General features: G+C 45.8%; 1 protein-coding gene and 1 long non-coding RNA gene across 11 annotated transcripts in view; one reads left to right on the top strand and one right to left on the bottom strand.

Moving 5' to 3' along the window:
• RAD51B (RAD51 paralog B) overlaps positions 1-4203 on the top strand; it is a 353109-nt gene extending 348906 nt beyond the window's left edge. For all 9 annotated transcript variants that reach the window (XR_014946640.1, XR_014946639.1, XR_014946641.1 and 6 more), the window contains one exon: positions 3893-4203. Coding sequence is in view for 6 of the 9 variants with exons in the window: in XM_085549011.1 (XP_085405137.1) it covers positions 3893-4029 (137 nt within the window). In the remaining 3 variants the exon portion in view is untranslated. The remainder of the gene's footprint in view (positions 1-3892) is intronic.
• LOC107314957 (uncharacterized) overlaps positions 1-26210 on the bottom strand; it is a 60461-nt gene that overhangs the window by 32817 nt on the left and 1434 nt on the right. Inside the window, exon 3 of one of the 2 annotated variants that reach the window (XR_014946644.1) lies at positions 2697-2913. The exons of the other annotated variant lie outside the window; for it this stretch is intronic. This is a non-coding gene — a long non-coding RNA (uncharacterized LOC107314957). The remainder of the gene's footprint in view (positions 1-2696; positions 2914-26210) is intronic. 2 annotated transcript variants of the gene reach the window in all.

Genomic DNA, 26210 nt, shown 5'->3' with positions numbered 1-26210 from the left:
TCTGTTAAGGGTTACTGAGTCCATCTCCTGCAAAGCCACTGTGTAGTTGCACCCCTGTGGTTGTTCCTCAGATAATATACCGATAAAAAAGAGACCCTACAGCTTCTCGTAGTCACAGCAGCAAGAATTCTCCTAAAGGTTGCACAAATGGTGTGTCGCTCTGTATGGATTGTCCCAGAGTCATTACCTGTTTGAAGCAGCGCAGAGCAGTTCCTTGTATTATATACACCAGCACTTTGAAGAATTCCGTTTCAAATGTCTCAAACAATGGGGGTTTCACCGCTTCCTGTGGGAGCCAGCTCTGCTGCCTAACTCACTCCACCATCTGGAGTGTTTTCCTGACTGTCTGCCTGCTTGTAATTTTCTTTAGTTGTGCTCCCACTCTTTCTCCTTAAGGGTGACTCGCTAAACCTTTCTGCAGTGTGAAATTCATGTTACATGGCGCTTCTTTCTGTTTTATGATAATCAAGAAAACCTGAAAGCTTGATGGCTTCTGGTCTTTGCTCTTCCTTACTCAGAAATAAGAGTAAGTTATAAATAACTTATTATGGCTTTTCTATCCGCTCATCTCAAAGGCTTACCAGAACTGCCAGTATGACTACGCTCTTTTTATAGATGGGAAGACTGAAGCACAGAGCAGGAAACATGCAGGGAGCCGGTGGCAAGACCTGGGTTTTTAGCCAGGTCTCTACAATCAACAGTACACTACTTTTTTTTTTTTTTTTTGCTTTTTTTTAGGGGGGGGGGGGCTTATTTCGGTCCAGTCCAATTCCTCTGGCATTGTTGGAGTGCCTAAAACGAGCTTTAAGATAACTTCATTCTGAGTTGTAACTGAAAGGTCATCCTGCTGAATATTTAACAGTTACTATCTTTCTGATGTGTTTGTTAAGCATCCTAATTAAGTACTGATACATAAAACCAACAAAGCACTTTAACAGACTGATTCGGTCCCTAGGGCCTCCAAGCTGCGTTTCCTTCAGCTAGCCTATGTTTTCCTGGTTGTGGATTGTCCAAACTGAACACAGTGTATAACAAGCATGCTCTTATCAGTGCGCTGCAGAGAGATTTCCTTCCTCTTCAGTGCCACCATGCTTACTTCACCTGTTGTATTTCCCTTAGCAGCAGTTTTTGGTAAGCCCATTTCTCAGAATCTGGATTGTAAATCTTCTCACATGGAATAACAACACCGCAATCAGTTCAGCACAGAATACCATGTAGAGGCTGATACACAGGCTGGCACAGAGCCATTCACCTGGGCCTCAGCACAGGCTGCCCTCAACAGCATAGCACCCCACGGGCTGTTTGCATCCGTGGCATTCCACCTCCCTGAGGAGGACATGCTTTAGGGTCTCTGCTTGCCCAGCCTGTCCATGCCATGAATGTCTCTGCTAGATGTGCCTGAGCACGTGAGACTTGTCTTTTCCCAGCCCCCACCTGGGGATGGCTGTGACAGTGTGGCTGGCAACCTGGTTTCAGAACTGTGCCATGCTGATTCCACACTGAACTGGATGCATGGATCCTGTGCCCAGTGCAGCACTTTGTATGGATGGAGAAATGGTAGTTAGAGATGCAGTAGAGAGAGTCGTATCTGTGGCTAGCACACAGATCTTCCTGGCTGGCACCCACTTTTGAAACATGCCAGTGAGTGAGTGAAGCCCCCACCAGAGGAGTCATTCCCCAACTTCTCCTCCAGGCCACCTTTATTCTGGATATCACTGAGCCAAAGCTGGAGGATTTACTGAAAGCTGCAAGGCTGCTGAAGGTCACTGAGCACATTGTCTTTGCTTTCAGATTGAGTTTGAGAAATTACCGGTGGTGTCATGCCTGTGCCTCCGAGCCATGTGAATAGAGGAAGCTAAGAGCAACAACAGATTACATAAAGCAGGGAAATCCCCCTCCAACTTCTCCCATACTATCTCAAACTGAAGTTGATTTGCATACATGCACTACAAATAACTTTGCAATGGCTTCTAGCCTTGTGAAAGACTTACTTGTGCTTGACTACATGTGCTTGCCTATTATCATTTAGGCCAGTTCCACCAGTTAATCACTCAGAGAAAATAAAAAAGGCTGAATGAGAGCCCATGTAGAAATCTAAGCAGTTTTATAGAGCATCAGCCTACTTCAGGTAAGGACACAACTGAGTAATGCTATTCCATGTGAAATCAATAGGAACTGTTCAATACCTATTAAGAAATACTGGTTATTCTGTGCTAAACAGTGGTAAATCTGTGCTAGAGAGCTATGTTAATGTTGATGATTTGTCATTATGGATGGACAGATAGGTGGGTGGATGGTGTCTTGCTTTATCTAAACTTGCATCCAAGCTTCCAATGCAGACCCTGCTCGGTGGAAACTGAACTTTACTGAAATCCTGAAAAAAAACTGCAGTATCCTATAGATGAAAATGATGGCCAGCTACTTTACAAAACCTGAGACTCATTAGGCCTGGCATTCCTAAGCAATGCTATTCAAGAAGCAGCAGCATTAAACAGACCTTCAAAATTCCTGTGATTTCTTTTAAATGTCGTGGTTCAACAGAAACAAACAAATGAGCAATAAAGAGATAGGATCATGAAAAAAATGCATATTTACTGCTCACCCTCTTCAAAAGCTAGACAGAGTGCAGACAACTGCACTGGTCATTCTTTTCTACCAATAAACTTCTCTACCAGGGAAACTGAGGCACAGCTTACCTTGACAACCTGTGTAAGTCTTCTGATTCTTCTGTGATATCCCCTCCATTAATATGAATCATGTCATGACCAGTTGCAGAGGAATACCTCACCTTTCAGCCTCCTCCTTTCAGCTTTATTGACTTTATTCAGAGCTTTAACGGAGCACAGTGGGGACCAGCCCAGAAGGGAGCTGCCCACTCCCCAGGCTACAGTGGAACTTGTCACAGTGGATCAGCTGTGGAAATCGGAAGAGAAGTACATATTTGAGTAGGAGCATGATACCTTGCAATGCACTTGATTGCAGCAAACAGGAGGACGTGGCATGATCTGACTGCTTATTCATTTTTTCTTTGGATATTTTGGTCTTAATAGCTTTGTGTGTCTCTTCAGTTTGTGTTCTTTCCTGTCAATCTGTAGGTTGATCAGGAAGTTATCAAAAGATTCTTTCTTTTTTTATCTCCTCTCACTAACAACAGTCTATTATTTTCAACATATTTAATCACAGTAATATAATATTATTTGTTTAAACAGCGAACTACGTCCCATCTGCAGCCACTGACATGGGACTAAGAATAAAAGTGGAACAGCTCGTACTGGTTTGGAGGGAGGCTTTGCTCTCAGCCCAAGTATTAGGAAAGCATATAGGGTGCAGCCATAATATTTGCTCCAAATCCAGTATGATTTGCTAATGTTTGGAAAATACACTGGCATAAGATGTGCTCTATTTAACTCTAAGAAACGTGTTTGAAATGTAGAAAGCAAACTGTGGTAGAGATATCTGTCCTTTTGCTTATTTCATTCTCTATTCATAGGCAGCAGCTAACAAAAAAGTTATACTGGGAAGCTAGAGTGACACAAAGGTCCTGAACAGAAACACATTGGTCCTGGAAGAGCTCTGCCAAAGTGTCACAGTAGGAGCTGGACCATGCAAAGGTTTGGCTCTAAAGCACAAGAGTAGCATCAGAAACTTTGCCACACACAGTGAGTCTGGATATTGTTAACTAAAAGGACAGTCAGGCAGGCAGCAGAAAGAGGACCGCTATATATAAGTACGTCCATGTTCAACCAGTCTGTGAAATTAGTTTGTGCTGACATTTACCTTGATATGTTTTTGTGAATTAAGCTGGTTTCCAGGTGGCTGGAGGAAATGGTGACTTTGTCATTTAATTCTTACGTGTTGTCATTGAGGTGTCTGTCTTTGTTGTGTGTTTCAGATGGAAAGAATCTATCAAGTTTACCCTGGGAAGGAGCCAGTCCTGTCCTGCAAACCATACAAGTGAGAAACACTACCTTGAGAGATGCTTTCCTCAACACCACTGATGAGACTCCTGGTGATACACCCAGTGCATAGAATGGTCAAATGAAGTCTTCACTGCAAAATGAATGAACAACCTTGGTTTTTGAAAATCCAGTGAAGCAGATAGTTAGGCATTCTTCTTTTGCCTCTTTAGAGACTAAGTTCAAAAACAAGCAGTGTTTTCTGTACGTGTGGGGCCACATTAAACTTCAGAATTATGAAAATGTTGAATATTGTTCGGGTTAAGTTAGATTACATAGTAATAAAACTCCATGAACAACACACGTCAGCGAAGAAGCACAAACCTCACAAGCCTTCCTAATTCACCCTGACACCTCAGCAGTCTGGAGGAACGGGCAGTCAAACACACAGAGCACTGAGTTTCCACTGCACTATTTACTCACACCTTACTGTGACTGAGAGAATGTATGACTTGCTAAAGGCTGCTGAAGGCGCTAGATCAGCTGTGACTGACATCAAGTTGTTCCCTGTCTTCAATCCTCACATCCCTAAGGGAAAGCTGTGTACGTGCTGAGTTAGTGCTGATGGCTGATGCACAGTCACCATTGGCCCGAGACATGGTTCATTGCCCTGCAGTCATGGGGAAAGCCTCATTGAGAATCCTGATGGAAAGCAGAGCACCCAGCACTGAAGTGTGAAAGGTACAGGTAACCCAGCAAGGGGATCAGTGCCAAGGTGAGCAGGTTGCCATCTGCTGTTTGCTGGGCAGGTCTGGGATGACCAAGGGTGCTCCCAGCAAACACAAGGCTCCTGTTAAAATAGCACTGTGTACCCATACAGCTGCACTCTGAAAAGCTGAAGAGTTGTCAGGGTGAGGAAGCCAATGTCCCTCTGCTTGCAGCCACCAAGCAGGCTGGTGAGGAGAGCTGCTCTGTAACTCTCTGCTCACACACCTGCTCAGGCAGCTTTGTGCTCTACTTGAACAAGGAAGTGTCCAGGTTTTCATCATAAGAAAGCTACTCCATTTCAGTGTTACTTTTAAAAGCTATTAAGTTTCACCCTGGGGAGGAGCAGTTCTCCAGCTTTACCGATTTTGTGCTTTAAAGATATATATGTATATATATATTTAATTTCATTTTAATTTTGTTTTAACCAAAGTTTAGATTTCCTTCTTGCCAGTGTTGCACTGCTGTCCGGTCAGTCAAACACTGCTGAACTTGCTTGTCGCCATTTTATCCGGATATCTTGTAAATATTTGGTAGAGCACTCAGACACAGAAGTGGTTTTTGCTCTTACAGTCACATGCCTGGTTCCAGGACCTTTCAGAAGTACAAAAGACTGAAGGCAGGGAAAATTCCACTGAGATGGATTCAAGTCTCCAGGGAGCAACTGGACTCTGTTTAGACTAAAATTTCTTGCTGCTGGTTCTCTCCTTTTTTCTTTATTTAAACATGGAAGGATAGAGGGGGGAAGCTGCAGGGTAAGGGTGGGTTTTTTAATTATAAACACTGAAATACAAGTGCTGTATCACTCGTTTCTCTCATATTACAGGAACATTTGCAGTTGGAGAGGGAGATAAGCTTTTTAATGCACTCTGCAAAACCTTGGGAAATTTCCATCCAAGTTCTAAAATGCGTTACAGACATTAATGAATTAAAGCGTAATCCCCTTCTTCTCAGCCCTGTGGAGTAAGGACTAAATACAATTTAAAGACATGGATAATGAGTCTAAAAAAGTTGTAAAGGCCTTGCCTGAAATCACACAGGCAGGATGGCAGGAGGACTCAGGTCTTTAGGTCTTCTACCTTACTCCACATCCAGCACAGTTTCCTGCCTTTTCAAGGCTTGCTGTACTTACCCTTCTGGAATAATAGTAAGAACATACTGGCATCACACCTGTGCATAACCTTGCTTTATTCCCCCTTGGAACACAGAGACCTCTCACAGAGTCTCTCCAGTGAGATTAAGATGCTGAAAAGATCAGAGTGGGATGTGAGCAGGGAAAAACAAGGCATTGCTCTGCTCTGAGTAGATCCCACTTCTGCTGTGGCAGTGGAGTTAGTGCCCCAGCATGAGCAGCCTCTAGCTTGTGCTCCCACAGTGGATTCAGGCAGGTTGTCAGGTCAGTCAGTTCTTGACTGACAAGAACATTGGACAGATGAGCCAGTGAGCCACTCTCCTGTAGAGAGTTCATTATTCTCCTCTTTGTGAGTCACAGTTCTTATTATCAGAATTCCACAGCTATTGCTGCAGTCGTTCTCCAGCCCCTCTTCTGAAGAGAGGGATAATCCCAGCCAGTTCCTCTCCGGTGGCATGAGTCAGGTTTTTACCAGGGCGATTAATGGACAGCTGAGAAGAGCAGTTCCAACAGGGATGAGCCAAAAGCAATGTCCACATGAGTCATCAAGTGAAAGAGAAGAAAAAAGGGAGCAAAATCAGTTGGGAGCCGGGCAGCCCCTGCTGCCATCCCCATGGCCCAGCCCTGCAGCCCTTCACAGAGCCTTTGCCCTGTTTGTGCCGTGGCCAGCCACAGAGCTGCAGCAGCTCTCCTGCCAAGAACCCAGAGTCCCTGCAGATGCCTCGCACAGCACTCACTTCATTCCTGCTGAAAGGCAGCCAGGCCCAGGCTGAGACATGGCAAGCACTTTGCTGTGCCTGGCAACGCTGCCCAGCTGCTGAGAACAAATGGGGAAGAAGGGCTGTGTAAAAACGCAGGGGAATTTTCACATAGGCAGGATGTAATTAGCAGAGCTGGAATTTGGCCAGGATGCTGGGGTTAAAGCACTGGCTTGCAGGTAGCACAGTGGGAGCTTTCATAACTCATGCTCAGGATCTCCCATTTCCATCTTACCTAGAGGATGTTAGAGGACTGCTCCCCATTTAATGTTCCCATACAGCTTTCTGAGCTCTGACACAAAGGGAGAAGTGTCAGAGTGCTGCAGCTGCAGTGTGCCACGGTCACAGCTGGCAGGACCGCACCCCAACGGGCCACAGCAGCATTGCAGCAAAGCCTGGCACTCTGCATCCTGCCTGTGGACTCCTGCAAGTCTGCACCTGCCTGAGCTCCCAGCAAACAGAAAAAGGGATGAAAACAGGGCAGCCCCTCATATGTTAATCGTGAGAGAGGGAATACTGCTTCAACCCTACTCCCTGCCACAGATCAGAACTGACGTCCAGCACTCCTCCCCGGTGTGTACCAGTGAGCTTTCCCAATGAGCCTTGCCAGTAATAAACAGCACTTTTTAAGAGCTCATGCCTCCTCCGTCCTTCCAGCTGAGAAATCACATTCAGTGCAGTCAAACATTTTGTTTCCTTTTGTGACCTCACTTTCCGTATGTGCAATCTTTGTGTTTACTACAAGGATGCTGAATGTCCACAAAAGGTCAAGGAAGTCGTGCAAGAACCTCACGTGTGGAAAGTCCGCACAGCATCTTTACCACAACGTGGTCCACAGTGTGAAAAACCTTGAAGCAAACCAAAACCCCTAGGAGTGGCAGCCCCGCAGACCAGCCACAGCCCCAAGTGCTGCCTTCTTACCCATGTGTGAGCCAAGAGGGGTGCTGCCCCCGCCCTGGGAAGCACTGCCTTTGTGTCACCCCCCCTCCACTGGCCTTGGGCTTAGTGTGGGTTTGCACGCAGTCCCCTCTCTGTTCGGTGTTTGGTTGAGCTGGGTGGGAGAACCTCAGTGAGCAGGATAACGGAGGTGCAGGCTGAATGGAACAGCCCTGCAAGCTGAAGAGGGGAAAGTACAGGCAGCTGCAGGCAACAGGAAACCTAGTGCTCATAAATAATACGTCTTACAGCCAGAAAGAGGAAATAAACAGCACCAGTACAGATGGAGAGGACAGAAGAGAGGAACACAGTGTAGCTGTGGTGTGGGAGTTGCTGCATTACAGTGAGCTCATTTTCACAGACCATCGTCCCCGTTCGCTGTGTGCCCCGACTGCAAAAATCAGTGGGGGAGTGGGGACTGGTCAAAGAGAGGGTCTCTATCAGAAGTTGTCAACAGCTGCTGTAATTAAGTAAGCAGCCAAGAGCACACACAACCCGAGTGTCCGCCAAACTGAAATGAAAGCATTTTTTGTTTGCAGTCATAGCCCTGAAGGATATTAAAGATAGCTCCAGAATGCCAAGCTGGGAGCTGCAAAGACACTGTCTCTGAGTGGCAAATGCCCTACTCCAGCTATCCAAATTCCTGTGCTCTGGGAATGGATTGCTCCCTATACACACTGTCAGCATGCGCGCCCATAGGCACCATCTTGGGCAGCTTCTTGCCAGTCTGGAGAGCCCCAAGCACAGTGGAGGTGATGGGTACAGCCCCTGTGAGCTCTGCCTGCTGGCTGACAACTGACAACAACTCTAGGATCCCCTCCTCAGAATTTTCCCTTCAAACACCACAGATCACCATAGCCTATGATTTGGCCGCCAGCAGCAACAGCTGCCGTGCTTGGGACATGTTGGCTGCTTTGTGTCACTGGTGGCTCCTCACCTGGACCACCACAGCAACCCAAGCAGCTGGCATGCAGAGCCATGGGGTGGTGGGACCTCCTCAGCCATGAAACACTGCCCTCAGACTTTCACCAAGCACTGCAGAAGCTCATGCACAGGTTCAGCAAAGGGAGAAAAGTCATTCACAAATTGCATGCATATTTCTTCATTCATTCATTGAGTCGGGCTTCCCTTTCATCCCCCAGCCCCGCACACATTGCTGGCATTCTCCCACAATCCCATCTAATAACCCAAAGGTCTCCACAAGCCATTGCTTGCCAATGGAGAGCACAGCCACCGGCCCGCCCGTTCAGTCACATGAGATGTTCCGTGCAAAGGTTTAATGCTCCATCCTGACATCAGCCCCTTCCCACAAATCCCCTGCAGTGTTTCCCTCATCAAGTCCCAGGGAGGCTTTGCAGCATGCTAAGAGGGTGGCGTTCAGCTGCAGCATTTCCAGAGTCCCTGAGCTCTCCAAGTCCTTTCCCTAGATCTTCCAGTGTCAATGTCTAGATGGCACTGCAGGTGCTTGGTGCCTGTACTCACAACCTGGGAGGACAACAACAGATCTTTCTCATCCCTCCTGCCTGGGAGGCATAGAGGAGATGCATGCTTTTGGAGAAACTCAAATGGAAGTGATTTTTTGAATTAAATGTAGACAAAAAGCAGAAATATTCAAAAGCTGTTTTGGATATACAGGCAACAACAGTCATTTCCTTACTATTGCCATAAAGTGAAGGAATGCAGGTATCTCTCTGAGTGTTCTTCTCCACCTGATGCCTCCAGGTAGCGTTTCATTCATGTGCCAGCAGTGATCCATAGGCTGCAGCTCAGGTTTGCATAGACAGACATTACAGCTGGCTCTTGGGCCCAATGTTCATCTGGGGCTCACATGGCCATCCCACTGGACAATCAACAGAGTGCTTGGCTTCAGTTTCAGCTCTCCTTTTGGAGGGAGGGGGCAGACAAGTCATGAACTACACCCTGTGCGTGCATTTTGGTGGTGTGAAATGAAAAGATGGCAAAATTTTACATTATAGACTACTAAAAGTTCCATCATTACCAACATAGTTTCCAAAACCAAACCATTAATAAAGTTTTTTGTTTTTTTTAATTCTCTGCTTTTCTCATGAATTCAAAAGCATAAGCCTGTTGTGTAGGACTGGCTGACTGCCTGATCATTGCTTTTTATCTTATGACATATTGTTTAATTTTTAACTGTAAACCTCCCAAATCATAACATCTGAGTTCTGGTCTCAGTATCTACACTCAAATTTTACTACTGAAAGCTTTCTAACTCTTTAGTACATGTAGCCGTTAACACAGTTTCCTTAAGTTGGATGTTTCCAACTCAAAACAAATGGGAGACTTGAGAAGTCCTGCTGCTCGCAGACAAGAGTGTACCTGGAAAGCACCAGAATGACTTTTCTCACTGAAAACTGTTATCAGAACACACACATAAATGCTAGGTTTTAACCAGCCAGCGCTGTCTACTTGATTGAAGGAGAAGTGCGTGTAACCCCTCAGAAGAGGCTCAGACTTACAGTGAGACTGGAAATCAGTCTGAGCACCCAAATAGTAACATGTTCATAGGAAGCATTTGTGGGTCATCTGTGCCAGAGGAAGGGCAGGACACTGGGGGGGGAGCTTTTCCATATCTGGGAAGTGGTGAAATGGGGGAAACCAGTGACAACCAAATGATCTTTCCTTACACAAAGCAGTGTCTTCAAGATATTGCTTGATATTCATCCAGTCAAACAGTTTGACAACTTGAATATACAAGCAGAAAACATTATGGATTTCTGACCTTAGTGGGCCACCTATGAAGGAGAGCAGAAACTCAGCATGCCTCTGTCTCTTTGCATACCCACACTTGAACGTGGCCACAACACCACGGCCTGTGCGGGGTGCGTCCTGCCATGCGTCACGCTCCGGTTGGCAGCAGCAGCCCTGCCCTCCTGGGGGGTGGCACAAAAACCTCTTTATTGCTGAGAGAATAGCAGGGGGATTGCGGGAGGCCTCTGGGAGCGTCACAGCAGTGAAGTGGCTTTTGTCTGCCCATCGCGGTACAGTGTCCACGCAGTGGCTGTGCTGCCACTGACATACCAGGAGGGGCCAGTGTGGGGGGCAGCATCAGGTGGATGAGGGGCTGGGGTATCTGGATGGGAAAGGAGTTGGTGGGAAACACCCAAGGAAGACCCTGCGTTACCTCTGCAGCCTAAACAACACGGGAAAAGTTATGGCAGAGGGCAGAGTCTTAGAATAGCTCTGAAGTCTGAGCCACCACACTCTCATCCCACCAGCACTGCCATGCAGGGAAACACTCTGGTGATGGCCTGGCTGGAAATTAACCTCCTGCTTAGTGTTCCTCTGAAGCATACAAAAAGGGGCTGCTTCACTAGAATTTCTCAAAGTTTCATAGAAAAACAAATGTGCATATAAATATATTAGAAACTGAAAAGGGCAAAAGTAAATAGAACTTCAAAACAAAATGCAACAGACTCTTTAAATACAGTTGGTTAAAATTCTTCTTACTGCATTTATGCATCAGTCTCCTTTGCCAGTGCCTCAGCCCGCACAAAGCAATAAGCCTAAACAATGCAGATATGCTAAGCAAAGCTGCTCCGAACACGGCTCCCAGCGTAATGACTCACGGCCTTATCCAGTTCCCATGAACAGCATCAGGAAAGCTTCCTCTAACACTAAGAGACAAAAGATTGGATCGCAGAACAACTACATAACTTTTGACCAAAACGTGAAGTTTTCATAAAGAGCTGATAAAAGATTCATGCAAAACAGCGTGGAGACTCTTACCAGAGCAGTGGTGATGCTAAGTATGTTTCCAGTGAGTATAATCGCTTTTGGAGTCACACTCATTCCCACTCCTGATGTGTGCTCTAAGGGGGAATACAGACCAAACTTTTTGTATTTATAATGTCTTTATTACAGATGTGCAAAAGACTCCCCTTCTGCTGCTGGGAAACCCATTTCCAACTCCGTAAGCACTGAAGTGCATCCTAAGATTTAGAAAGCATTTGTTAGGCAAAGCAGGTCATTTTTTAAGATTTTGTTGTTGTTGTTATAATTGCAGCCTTTCTGTTGATGCCAGCTGCCTTAGTTGTAGGTATCTCCTGGGAGGTGGTGTCTCTCAGCCGGCCCCACGTGGGTGTCCCTGTGGCTATCTCCCATAGCCGCCCTCCCTGTAAATCACAGCATATTAAAAAAAAGGGGGGATAACGTTGACATGTGAACTAATCCCCACATCAAAGGGAACAATTCTCCCTCCTCTCAACAGCCGCCCCGCTCTTTTGCTGGGAAAAGTCTAATGCCTAGAAGGTGATTTACACAAAACTTCATCCCAGGAATCTTGTAGTGCTGCTTATTAGCAGGCTGCAGAAGAAACCTGGGAATCAGGGAACCACAACAGCTAGCCTGAGGGTTCCAGCATTTGGCAGTTCAGGGGGGAAAGAAAATTGGCTTCTTAGAGCAGACTTGCGCATATGTTGGTTGTATGGCAGGACCGGCGTTTAAACATGACAAGTAATTCTGACCTGCATGGGCACAGTCATATCTGCATGTGTCTGCACATACTTGTATATGCACAGGAGTGCCTGTTCTGACATACAGACACACACACATTTACACCTATCTTTTTACCTGTTTTGGAACAAGGAGGGCCGATGGGAAATACATTAGAAAAATATATAGGCATATATAACTGCATCAGGAGTAGGCCTGGAGAGGGCTGTCTGTAGCATATGCACTCTTAGAGCACTCCTTTGTGCATAGCCTGGTTTTGAGCCACTGGTTCAAATGCTGGGAATATGTGGGCAAGGTGGATACATCCGTGTAAGTCAAGACTCAATCGTAAACTCTCTCCAGACCTTACCCTGGCAAATGCTCCCTGAGCACTAAGCATATGAAAAGCTTCCCAATAACGTACGGTCTTTGGGATGCAACGGAAGAGAGGGTTGCAGCCCTCTCTGCCTGCCCAGATAATCATCTTTCTCCAAATTAGCTATGAGTTTGCGCCTGTGCTAGGCACGTTCCTCAGCAATGCCAGCAAAGCAGTGCAAATGTACCATGCACAAAAAGTATACCGGTAGCTCTGTACTTAGAGCCAATAAACAAACCTACCCACCCTATTTGAAATGAGCTGTGTTAATGAAAGTGCATGAGTACCTAAGGAAGCGCATGTAGATGAGGTGCTGCAGGCCATCCCTTGCCCTGGGCCAGAGGGCTGCGAGCACCCACATAGGCAGTGCCACCTGCAGGAGTTGGGATCTCGTGTGGTCTGAGAGTGAAAGAGAGCAGGGAACTAAGAAGAGTTAAAGATAAAAAGCTTCCTTTTTGTCTCTGTTGGTCAGCTGTAGCCCAGCTGCACTCCCCCATGCACTGCTGTGCAGCTGCACAGGTGGGGGCTCGGAAGAGATGCAATGGCACAGCACCAGGGCAGTGCCCAGGTGGCTCAGTGTGTTTGTGATCCCACTTACACACTCCCATACAGCCTTGTGTGCGTCTGTGCTTGTCCCTGCCCGGTGTCAAGTGGAGAGGATGTGAGAGAAACCCCGGTGTGGTTGCAACCTTCACCTCCTGCACATGGAAAAACAAACACAGACATTCTCCTGTTTGTTGATTTAGTGCAGGGTGCTCCTTCCATTACAAAACCATTTCCCTGCAGGCAACAGGCTCAAACCTATTTGCTTATTATTCCGCAAAAGAAGATGAGGGTTTGGGGAGAGGTGCAATCTTCAAGCATCTGATGTGGTGATAGAGGACTTGAAAGGAGGGAGCCCTCCCAGGTTCCTCTCAGCCAGCATGGCACATTTCCTGGCTGTGCATGGCTCTTGGTGGTTCCTAGCTCAGGAACACATGGCACGTGCTTGTTGTTTCTCCTCCATTTCTTTTTAAAATATAAACCTTAGTATGGGAGAGCTTTGTGCTTAGAAATGTAGCACGTGCATCAACCCAGGTATTCCCATAGACACAGCTCTAATCACAGAAGGCTGCCCCCACAGTCACAGTTTCCAGCACATCTACCCTTCCATTTATGAGATGCTCTCAGTGATAGTTCCTGTTGCTGACTGGAACAGGAGGAGCAGCACAACTTACCTGGAGCTGGCATCAGTTTTGGCACTCAGCTAAATTAGCTGTTTCTACTTGAAGCTACAGCACTTTGTTTTTGCCAGCCTCTCCCCCCCCTCCCCCCCCCCCCACTCTCACCCTCACACACACACAGAGACATAATTAAACTGCACTCAGCACCTTCATTTCTCAGATAAAACCACCTCTCCTGCTGTCGGCTCCAAAATGGACAAAACCACACTCTTCCAGCTGGTCTTTTGGTTGGCACTTCAGCCTTTACCCAAACCCAAACCAACTGCATTGAAAAGGCATAAATTTATGAGGGGAGACATACAACAGACAATGTCAAAGGAAAAACAGATCAAAAAGAACTGCTAGTGTGGGACATGTGGGCTGTCCCGTGGCTGCTTTGGGACACATCCTTTCAGCACAAGAAAAGCTCAAAGGAATCTGGCTAATCTGTTGTCAAACACAGCACTGTGATGGGAGACGGGTCTTTCAACAGCCCAGAAGAGCTGAGCATGCCTGCAATAGCTGTGAGCCCCAACCCTGTTCCCAGCTTTTTGCACCCATGGCCACAGCCAGCCCAGCTCACGCAATGGCACTTCACCCAGCATTTGCTGCCTTGGCCACCTGAAGGCAGGCCCCATTTCAGAGCCTCAGCAGTTGCCCTTAGAAGGGGTTTGGTCAACTCAAATCCCACAGTGAGATCCCAGCCCCAGGTCTGAATGTGTGTGGGCAGGACCAGCCCAGGCTGCAGACAGTGCAATGTCCCATAGGTGTGTCTGCAAGATCTGAAGCTCCAAATAGCGAATAGGAATGGTGAGCAGTCCACACACGTGCTGGCTGAGATACCATAGCACCAAGGCGGAGAGTCTAACATTAAAAATTACTAGATAAAGAATACGGGATTCCGTTGCTTTAATCCTCCCCTGCATTTCAGCACAGCACTCCAGCAGCATGTGCTACATAATGGGTTAATTCCCTTCCCAGTGACTCACTCCTGAGGTCTTCCTAGTAGGATTCAGCACTCAGTGTCAGCATTCAGCGCCACCAGTTTGGACATCCCTGCACGTAAGGGTGAGCAGAGTGCTGAGCCTGGGCAGCAGCACAAGGAACGTCAGGGTATGTTTAGCATTCGCCGCATATCTTCCTAAGAAGTCCATGAGCAGCCCCCCTGGCTCAGCAAACCGCCTGAGCATTGCAGGGCAGTTTGTTCAGCTTTTGTTTTAGAGCATAAAGTCCTGATGTAACTTTAGTGGCAGACTGTGTCACTGTAATTTGATTTTAAATTATCCACTATTGAGGCTTTCACAAGGGAATCCAACACGGAGCATTTGCTCCGTGACAAATTTGACTGTCTGGAGAAACAAAGGTTGATAATTAAGCTAACAGCGGATTATCAGGATGGGGTCTAAGCACGGCCTAAAGCCTCAACAAGTCAGTGCCTTAATTTCTGGATACTTATCAAAAGAAAACCCTCTACCTGCTGCAGCTCGCCCATTCTGGCCGATCTGGCTCAGCGAGTCCCAGCGCCTGCTGCCGGGCTGTACCACGGGGACTCGGCACCTCCTTGTGCGACGCAGGAATGCTGAACAAGCAGACACCACTCCAGGGTAATCAGCCATGCCAAATCAAATGCATAATACAGCAAGATTAGGGCTAAATCTGGGAGATACATTTCTCTCAAGCATGAGACCTCAGCACCTTTTGTAGTCTGAAATACCGTTAATTAATATTTATCAGATGTAAAATGCGACACCAACTACTTCATATAATATGCCTTGAAGCACTGTATTATTATTCCTTTTAAAGCACGTGTTACAACCAGAGAGACCAAGGCAGATGAGCACAAGTGTCATCAGCTCCGAACATCACTCAGCTGGGAGCCAGATTTCAAAGTCCACCCGTGGCCGTGCATGCCATGCTGTGCCATACCATGCTACACCATACCATACTGTGCCACCCTGTACCATGCCATGTGCAGGCAGTGAGGGCACCTTCACTCCTTGCTCCCAGCGCTGACCACCAGCAGCACTCACTCTGGTGCCACATTGAGACAGCCCAACATGTGTGACAGCACAGCACCTCCAGACCACCACAGCATGGGCTTCCTGGTGGTTTGGCTCCCAAGGCTGAAGTCTCTGGATAACTTCCATCCCAAATGTATGTCACATTTCCTCCCAGTGAAAGCAAAATATTTACACTAATCCTGGGTCACCCAGAGGCCGCCCCACTATCGCAGGCTGGAAGCGGCTGCGATACTGTAAACCAAGGGGCACGAGGGTGGAGGGGATTAACGCCGGCCTCCAAAATAAACCGTGCGACCGGCTGGTGGCTGCTGCTGGAGGACAGTGAGCGCCAAGGAGGACAGTGCCTAACTGGGCTTGTGCTGAGGGACAAGGAGGGGCTGGGATGGAAGCTGGTTAAGGACGAGGGCACAGGCTGGCACAGAGAATCACAGAGAGTTTGAGGTTGGCAGGGACCTCTAAGTCCACCTGGTCCAACCCCTGCTCATGCAGGGACACCCAGAGCAGGGTGTTAAGGATTGTGTCTGAAAAAATACAACTTCTGTTCTGCAAAAGTGTTCTGAGCACAGTTAAACTGAAATGGAAAATACTGGGCTAGACTTGCCTCACAAAAGTGCATTGAATTCAACAATTTAAACACATAAGCTTGAAGTACAGGCCTCACAACCTCTGTAATCCCTGGGGGAAAAGGCTGCAATTCCCCAGAATTGAATAGAGAAGATCTTTCTGAGGTAGCTCTTCCCATCTCCTCACAGCCCAAATCTTTCTTATACAGCACCAAAAATTTATTCTTTATCCCGTATTATGCAAAAATCTCTGCTGCATAATGTAATACATGCATACAAGTCTTTGGATAAAACACCTGGAGCTCCTGGCCAGTCAGCCACTCATCAGATACCACTGACCTCTCCCTGGCTCCTTCTGTACTGCTTTCTCACAATGGTGACCCTCAGCTGGGTTTCGCACGTAAATGTGGCACATAGACAGACACTGGGAGCTCTCTGCCAGGCAGCAAATGACACAGTACTCCTTTTGTATGCTCTGAACATAGTGCAAGGTTAGGACACCAAACCTACAAGCACCTGGGCTGCTTCAGAAAGCCCTCACCCAGGTGCATAGAAGGGAGCTCTACGGGTGAGGCTTACTGGGAATGAAGCTTCTTCCCATTCACTGCTGCCTGATAAACAAGCCCATGAAGAGCAGCAGCTTGATCGGAACAAGCCCACAATCTCTTATGCTTGTTGTCAGCAAGACTCTAGTGAAGAAGTGTGGAGCAACTGAAATTTTAATGGGCCATCCCAGTTATTCTTGTCTGTCTAAGCAAGACGTGACTGTGCTTTTTGCATCACACCATTTTCCTCTGGAACGTTTCACCATGACAGCGTCATTATCCGAGGTGTCAGTATGGGGATGAAGCTGAACAGGATGACATCTGTCCACTCTCTACTGCTTGGGAGGCATGGCTTTCCTCAGCTTTGCAGAGAAGTTGTCTTATGCTGATCTAAGCTATTAGGTATGCAAGACATAACTCCATCAGAAGGGGGTTTCTGCGTGGGAGGAAACAGTATGATTCAGTTTGGCCTTGCGAAACAAAGTGTCCAAGCAACAGAATATGCTTTTCTTTTCATACACTCTGACCTGTGCCTTTATTCTGCCCCTGCAGCCACAACCCCAGTGCTCCCGGATCTTGCAGTCAGCACAGCAAGCAGGAGGAGGACCAGTCAAGAAAAGGGGAATTCGCAGAAGCACTGAGATGAGCCAGTACTCCCCTATCACTTCCCTCATGAGAGATATCAGGAACACAGCAAAGGGAAGGAGGGAGCAAAAGCTCAGCTCAGGCACCCAATTGTCACCTCTTGTAACAGCTCTTTGAGACGGGCATGGGAAAGTCATATCAGGAATGCTGTTCCAGCTTTGGAGACCTGCCCGCTTTGCAGCCCGCCCAATATCTGGCGTACAACGCGTGGCTGAGCATTGCTCACATACCTACTGCGTTGCGCTCGTCGTTCAAAGGGATTCATTACTGTGGCTGAGGTAAGAAGTTGGCCCTACTGTTGGGTGATTATTTTAGAACAGCCTTCAGGAACAGACTGCCCCTCATTATCTGGGGTTGCAAAGGAGGATGGGAACGGTACACAAAAAGAGCTGATTTCAAGAAAAAGTATTCTAAGTTGAAATTATCAGACTGTTGTCATTGTATTACTGGTTAAAAAATAAAAAATTAAAAAACCTTCCTGGAAATTTTATTAAAAATAAATTAAGATTCTTCTCTGCCCCCGACAAATCAAATTTAAGTTAAAATAAAATTTCAGATGTTTTAAGTTACGGAAGTTCACAGTGAAGGTCCCAGCCTGCCCTTCCCAACAATGCCCCCAGAGGAAAATCAGAGCCATCCATAACAAACAGTTCCACCTTATCAGGGACCACAGAAAGTTGGATGCCTTAATCACACTCGCAGAGGGACCGGGCCAAGTCCAGCCATCACTGTGAGCATACAGAGGTTTGTTTTTAGCACATTGCTGACAAGGCAAATGGCACACAGGAGACAAATGCTCTTCGGCCTCCTTCTTGAAGGCTGGCTCAGAAAGTCAGAAGCTTGCACACTGCAGTGGTATGTGTCATATCAAAGTATCATTAGACGCAGCACCAGGATGAGGCTGTGCATACTCTCCTAGTCTTCACACATTCTTCTCACATGTGACACTAACATAAAAGTTGCACTACTGCAGGTATGTTTTTATGAAGCTAGTTTATAGGCAGTGTGCGTATGTTTCATTTTCAGTACTTTAGTCATCCTCAGAAAAGGAGTGAGGGGCAGGCTCCAACTTGCTTACTTAATAACATGGAAAACCTTTAAGGCTCAGGTTACAGTACATGCTTTGGCCCTAAACTCCAGCTACGAGGCAAACAGCCCACAGACTTCCTTAGAACTGAAGTGGCAAACTCAACATCTGAAGTGCAGTGACAAAGGGCATGAGTGCCAAAAGAACCTAGTAATTATAACAAAAACAATACTTTTTAAGTTGTTAATTCTAAGATCTCCTATCTCAGAAGCAAGGTCACCAGCAAGCATCACCCCACCTCCTTCTGGAAGCACCTTGGGGGCTGAAATGTCCTCTATTCCACATGCCCTAGCACGTGGGTCCCACCTGATGGAAGCTTGCAAGATGCTCCCTTGCGCACGCTGGCTCTATGCAACAGGCTGGCTTCAGTATGAGTTGGCCTTTGCACAAGTCATATGCCACCAATGCAGTCCAAGGAAATGCTTTATGGAATGCCAGACTGACCAGTCCTCGACCTGATCCAGTACAGCTCTTGTCATCAGCCCAGTATAAGAAAGTTCTTGCAATGCCCCAGCAAAGCCACTGAACTCTTGCAAAAGACCATGAAAAAACGTAACTCCCAAGGAAACACAACAATGTATGATACATGATAAATCTAAAATACAAGGCTGAAGGTGTCAAGGGTTTTGCTACCAAGTTGTATAAGGGAGTACAGTTAGGCCTTATAAAGCCTGTCCTTGGCCACGCTTCAAGCTGTCTAACAGGGCCACTTCCCGTAAATAGAGAAATTGAATTATGCTGACACGAAGGGGCCATCCTCTTCAGAGCCCCTAAACTTTCTTCCAAATGGCAGTACTTCCTTTTTCCAGAGCTACATACAATATGATGGTTCAGGTCCTTCCTAGAAATGAAAAGGTCCATTCTCCCTTAACATCCTCATTTCAGTGAAAATATGTATGATGAGAAACCACATGCACACACACGCTTTGGCATGAGCCCTAATGTGGGCACAGTCGATGTGTCTAAATGAACGGGCACACAGAGGTCTCTGTGTAGGTAAGAGCATTTGCCACGTGCGGTGCTGGGAAGAGCACGCATGATTCCAGTTAAAACTGGCAAAATCGTCTGTCAGATGCTTTAACACAAAGATCCCCTCTGGTTTGTCCAAACCTGAAGATTTTGTGATATTGGGATGGAGCAACGTAAGCTGGAGTTTGAAGATAAGCAGACAAGGCCATCAGATCTAAGTCCCATCTATCTGATTTTTGCAATTAGTACTTATTTTACAGAGCAATAGACAAACCATCAGCTTACAACAGTCAGATATTAGGCCTCTGTCCCTGTTCTGCCCACGGGAAGAATCCTTCATTTCATTTTCAGCAAGACAGATTCAACCCTTTTGCACATCACACCAAACTACATATTGGACACAGGGTTTAACGTGGCTTATCAGCTGTGGCAGGGCTCTGTTTGCTCAATGCTGGCGGCTTGCAGAAGTCCCCCAAAGGATCCTGCAGGGTCTCTTCCCTCACATTGAGAAATAAATAAAGATCAAGTTAGGTGAGCCACATATGAAAAGGAAAGTGAGGCCAGAAAGAGAAAAGGATGACCGATTCTTAAACTGACTTCAACTTCTATATTCTGTGGTTGTTTAAGGAAAAGCCAAAAGGAGGCTTACCCCTATATGAGTGAAACACTGTATGTGACACTTAGTTTGAGGACAAAAAATGTATATGTGAATTTAAAAAAAAATAAAAAAAAAAATCAGTCAAATCTCATACTATTTTGTTTCACATGTGGTCCTATCTCCTGCTCCATTCCCACTCAGGGACAATATATTTTTGACAGGCAAGTAGTCACAGTGTCCACATTTCCATTCTCTAATGATCTCTAAGGTTTCTCTTTCTAGGTACAAATCAAATTACTAGCAGGGTAACTTCTAGCCCAAGAAAAAAGAAAGAAAAACAAAAACAAAACAAAAAAATCTCAGTAAGCTTCCTCCTCTTTTTCCCCTCCTGTCTTCAAGGCATTCGAGAAATCCCAGGTGTGCCAGTGGCTAGCCCTACGTGCTGCTTCCAGAAAGGCTTTGCTTCCTGGTTAACAGTTCTCTCTGTTCAAGGGTTTTGCCCACACTCCTGTGGGTACAGCTGAATGCTTTAGGTTCCTCACAGTCATTTTGAGCAGCCTGCTCCTGCAAATTGTACAGTACTGGAAGGCTGCAGAACTGGAAGATGAGCTCCCGCCCACACCTTCCTTTGGCCAGTTTTGCTGCCCTTGGGGATGCTGCTGGTCTTCATTGTGGGAATAGGAGGCCTGAGTAGGGCTGAGCAGGATGTTCCGTAAACTTGACCAGGATGGGGAAAATACACTTCCCTCAAAGATATTTCCTTTTAGAAAACTACAGGCCTGGTTTCTACTTAGGTTTCCTGAAGCAGGATGACTGCCGCTCACCCATAAGCTGTTGGTTATATATAAACTCTTCCCTGAAGCTTTTTCTGAAGCTCAGGTGACATTCACCATTTACCTGCCCTTCTTAGTGAGGGAAAAAAACAACCACAAATCCATGGCAGTTTCAGCACTTTTTGCCCTTATGATTGACACCTTCCCTCTACTGCTGGGTTAAGACCGCTGCAAGTGGGAATTCCTTCTCCTGAATTAATTAACTCTGTATTGTTACTGCCTTTGATCTACTGCCATAGGAACAGGAGCAAGCACTGGAAAAACCTCCACTTGTGTGCATTTCTTACGCAAATAGCTCTGGACAGCATATTAAAGGGACCATTGAGAAGAAGGTGGGCAGAAATTCTCCCCTCCCCAAAGTTGCCTTGAGGCTTGTGCTTGCTGAGGAAGCTGCATGGGAACAGTCACAGACCTCTAGTGGCTCTGTTTATATAGCTTGTCTAGTTTCCTAATTGCTCACCAGTACAGTATTTTGGAAAGCTGTATAGAGATTTCCCATAAGGATTACAACACGATGTCATTTCATCTTCTCTGCATTTCCCATCCCCTTGTCTGTTTGTTTTATTTTCCTCACCATAACATCTGTCCCACGTCGCTGAGAGATTTCACAATTGCAAACCTGCTATAAATTATGACACAGAGTTAAAGGACTCCAGTGTTTGCTCTCTGCTGGTTTTTTTCCAAGGGACATTGGGTTAGTCACCTCTTTAAAACAAGCCTTTTTTTTTTTTTTTTCTATTAATATACTGATGTTTGTAAAAGCAGTCTTTGGAAACTTAAAAAAAAGAAAGCGTATTTCTGCCTTCCTCGTACCCTTTTCCACTTATCACCCTTTGAATTCCTAGAGAAGTGCAAACTCCTCTAAGTGCTTGCAGAAAATAATCTCTAGCAAGCTCTGTCCATAATGCCCTGTGGGGACTCCAGACAAAAAAAACAATCACTCACATTTCTATTCCCCAGCGTCTGATGGAGCCTGTGGCAGCTTTAGCACTGCCAGTGCCAGCCTGCGTCACTAGTGCCAGTGCTGCAGGCTGAACAGGCCTCTGGTTCCCACCAAAACAGAGGCGAGCACTCTTGTATTCTGTAGATCTGGGAGGCCAGCTCTGCTTGGCTGTGATTAGTGTGCAGGCACAACGGGAAGGATGTTTTATACTCATCAGTGCTCTCAATCCTACTGTCATGCATCATCACTGTGGTTAGCTTCAGAGACATTTAAAAGCAAGAGAAACCTTGCAGCTTGACATCCTCATAATCTAAGGATGTCTCATTCTTTGATCGTGTTACCTGCCACCAAAACCCTTTTCCTGCAAATCCGCAAGCAGCACATCTTGCTCCTGCAAGACTTGGCTCTCACTCATGAATGAAAGCGTCACAAACCACAAAAGTGGAGCACTTGTAATCTTGGCATTCTTCAGCAGTCAGGATAGAATCTGAGATTTATATGGCTGGAAGGGATCTCAAATGATCATTCAGTCCAGACTCAAATCCCAAGACAAGATCATTATACTTATGCCATTCGTGACAAATGCTTGCCTAACCTCATCCTAAACACAGGACAGTGAGCCCACAGCCACCCCAGATACTCCTGGGTGCCATTACCCTTACAGCTTTCTTTCTTCTAACATCTAACCTTTGCTATAATTTAAGCTCACTACTTGTCCTGTCCATCAGGAACATGGAAAACAACATACTCTCTTTTTCCCAACCACCTCATGCATAATCAACAGGAGGAGCCCCATCTCCTTCAGTTTTAACTAGACTAAATAACATCACTTTGATCATTCTTCCTTCCTGGATCTTGTTTTTAACAACTCTGATGATTCCCACTGCCATCCTCCAGACCCCATCCACAGCACCCATAACTGACCTATGGCCTCACAGAGAACTGAAAGAAGGCCTACTTGGAGGGTCTGTGCCTATTTACATATTCTCAGCAGGCATTTGCCATTTTTGCATTAGCAATTAACTCCCATTTGGACTGTGATCTGAAACATTTCTCAGATATTTTTATGTAGAGTTGCTACTTGGGAAAATATTTAACTACCCTATATAAACAAAATTAATTATTCCCAGCAATGCCCGTCTACCGAAACTTACAGCCTTCTTTACTGAAATGAATCCTACTTTGGACACCATTTGTCTAACTAGTTGTTAATTGTAGCTTTATATTTCAGTATATCTATAGCTCCCTTCCAACTCTGCAGTAGAAAAGAATGTGATATTTCTTATACCATTGTCCAAGCTGTCCATAATCACCTCCAATCAGGCTGACCCAGTACAGCCTCTTGATCCACCTTTCCCTTTCTAAAGGATAACTAATAACTACTCCGTGTGTGTGGTTTTCCAACTAATATTGCATCACCCACGGCCAGCCCCATCTAGCACAGGTTCCCTTTATTTGCTTACGAGGATCACATTACACTGTGGCGAGAGGTGCCCGGCAGTCAAAACAGAGGACAACTATTGCTTATCCCTTATCAACAAGGTTTTTTGCCCTGACATGAAAGGAAGTTTGAACCATTTTACACAGTCATTTGTTTTTGACGACTACACGTTGGCCGTTATTCATCTCTTTGTTTTATTCTACGTGCTTACAAAAGTTTGATCGTTTGTTCCAGTGTTTTTCTGGGAATTGAAGCTGAACTGAACAATCTGCAAACTCTGGCTCCTCCTTTTTTTCCCCTTTTAAGGACAGGAACTACACCCACACTTTCCAGGCTTCTAAGTGTGTTCTTGGGACCTGTAGCATAGCAGAAGCTAGGCTAGGCTATGGCTAGGACTTGATGTTAAATAACTGGCTGGTGCAATTAACCTATGCTGAAATTCCTCTGGTCCAACTGTCTTGGACACTAACACAGAGGGATTTTCTAACTCATTCTCTGCTCTAGTTTTTGTGATCTCACCCCCCTTCTGCCACTGACATCAATTGCAGTGGTTATCTGAAGAGGAAAAAAAAAGAGCAAGAAAAGGTATGAAATGCCCTGGGAGTCTGGCCAAAATCTGCCCATAGGCTGCTTTCTCGACTGTATGGCAGTGCCTGGGTTGTCCTCTTGCTGCTACAGTGATAAAGAAAACCTACTTGTTACTTTAAAGTCTCTTGTTAATTGGATCTCATTTTGCTGTTTAGCCTTTGTGATTTTGTCCTCAGATATCTAGTCCTGCTTCTGCATGTTTTTTTCCTTGAGGCTAAGATCAAAGACCTGATGATTTATCTACTAATTTCCTACTTATTTGCCCAATTTCAGGATAGCCTGTGCTCACTGCTGTTCTCTCTGAGGTGATTTCCACATCATTAAAACTCTGCACTTGTCTAAAGCCCCAAATGACATACTTTTAACTACTAAATGACTGAGTCCTACATGGGCATACTCCATTTCTGCTGGTTTGCCTCTGTGTAACCTCCTGTCATTATCAGAGGTGATGGGTACAAGTGACAAGATCTCCCAGTACAGACCTGAAATTTAAGTACCCCTAAATGCTAGAGATGTTTACAGCCAGAAGTATCCATCAAGTTTGTTGCAACTGCTCATTAGTAAAACATCTGTTCCTGTTTGGTACATTTCTTTTGCTGGCTTCCCTCTCAGCTGGCTTCCCAGACTTGACGGCACAACCAACCAAGCTGACAGAGTGAGGAACATTTTTTTGTTCTCATACATATGGAAAACTCACTCCACTAGTAACATAATCATGCTAAACTCCTGCCTGCACAGAAACCCCAGCTTATCTGCTATCATCACATACTCTTCACATCAGTAAAGACAGGCAAAAAGCTCACTGCTTGAGAAAGCTGTAGCTGTAAAGCAACACTGTAAATACAGCAGTGTTATAACACTATAATGGTGCTCTTTCAAATGAGCAGCGTGAGCAGCCAAAAGGGGAAGGAATTCAGACAGCCCTTCTGTTGCCCAAGCGGAAGTGAATTTCAGATACTGCTCCAGTTCCCTTTAGTTATAATTCCCCATAAATGAACAGCTAAGACATCAGTTGATAGTAGGGACATTGCAAGCAGAGACTTCCAGAAGTGAAGGCTCAGAGGAAAAAGCAGAAAAGCTGGCTGCTTGCCTAACTATGAGTCTCCTTCCTTTCCATTCTGCTTCTTTTGTTTTAAAGGTTCCTGCATGTTTTGCAGTGTCAGCCAGTTGTCACAGCTGAGAGGACAGCATCACATGTGTTTCAGCTGAGCCCACGACCCCAGGCATCTCTCATAGGCTGGGGCACGTTCACTGCTGTTTAAACCAAAGCAGCTATCTAGGATCATAAAACAAGCGACAAAATATCCTGCTGATAAACTACAGAATGTGGAAACCTACACATTATTTATAGATTGTTAGAGGTTAACATTAGAAAGAATAAACCATAATGGCTGTGTTGTCCTCCTCCAGTTGCTATCCAGCCTTATCACAATTTTCCTTGGTGGAAAGAAGAAACTCTCTCCTTCTCAGCCTAGAAAAATAATGCTGACAGCAAAGAATCCCCTTGTCCAGCTACTCTTAAACCAAGCCTTCTGGTCTGGATTCATTCTGCTTTCAGCCATTTGATTTTATCCTGTCTGGTCACACTTTTTCCCCCATGACAATGCAGGTGAGTTAGGTTTAGAGACTGATACATAGAAGCAAATTGTGTACCAACATCTAAAAAGCAGGCAAGCATGACAGAGACATTTCTCATCTTCATAGGACTACTTGCCAAAAAACTAGAAAAACAAAAAACACCCTTGGAAAGAAAGGTGAATGGTGGTGTTGCAAGATGCAGCAGCATGTCAATGCTGGTAAAGGCAGGAGGGCATTAAACTCCCGAAACAAAAGACAAGTTCTCCACTGTCCTGCACACAATGCTGCCATTAACACTGAGTGCAAAATGAGTATAAAACAACATTAAGATAGTGATGCTGGGTAATGGATGATATCTCTTCTGCCAGAAGAAGGCAACAGAAACTCTCTCCATCTCTCTTCTATTAATGTATGTCCAATAGAGCAAACAAAGGCTCACTGAGCTTGCACTCCCTCTCTCTTCACAAGACTCTCAGTGAGTGGAGATGGGTGGAGTGAATGAAGAAGGAGCATGCTACCTATTGCATGCCCATACACGCTAAGATATGAGGACCAGCATTAATGAAAGGTTCCTAGCAAACCAAATTTCTCTGTACCACTACACCCCACTATCTAAAGGTATGTTTATGAAAGGGATGCATTCACTCATTGAGATTGTATTACAAAACAGTATGTTTGCAAGCATGGCTCATTCAGGCAAGGCAGGGGACAAGTGTGACGTCCCCGCACCCCACCTCAACATGTCTCATCATAGTTCTGGCTGCAGTCCTGCTGGCAGAAACTTGCTATGCAGATCTAAGCTATGATAGAAAGATTGTGGAAAGAGAAAGGAGGGTGGGGGATGTGTTAGACGCCAAAACCCCAATCCTTTTTCAGAGG

The sequence above is a fragment of the Coturnix japonica genome, chromosome 5 (genome assembly GCF_054131305.1).
Source record: "Coturnix japonica strain WE chromosome 5, WE-NBRP24, whole genome shotgun sequence".
In the NCBI taxonomy this organism is placed as follows: domain Eukaryota; kingdom Metazoa; phylum Chordata; class Aves; order Galliformes; family Phasianidae; genus Coturnix; species Coturnix japonica.
The sequence above is the reverse complement of the archived record's forward strand: the minus strand, read 5'-3'. Positions and strand labels throughout refer to the sequence as shown.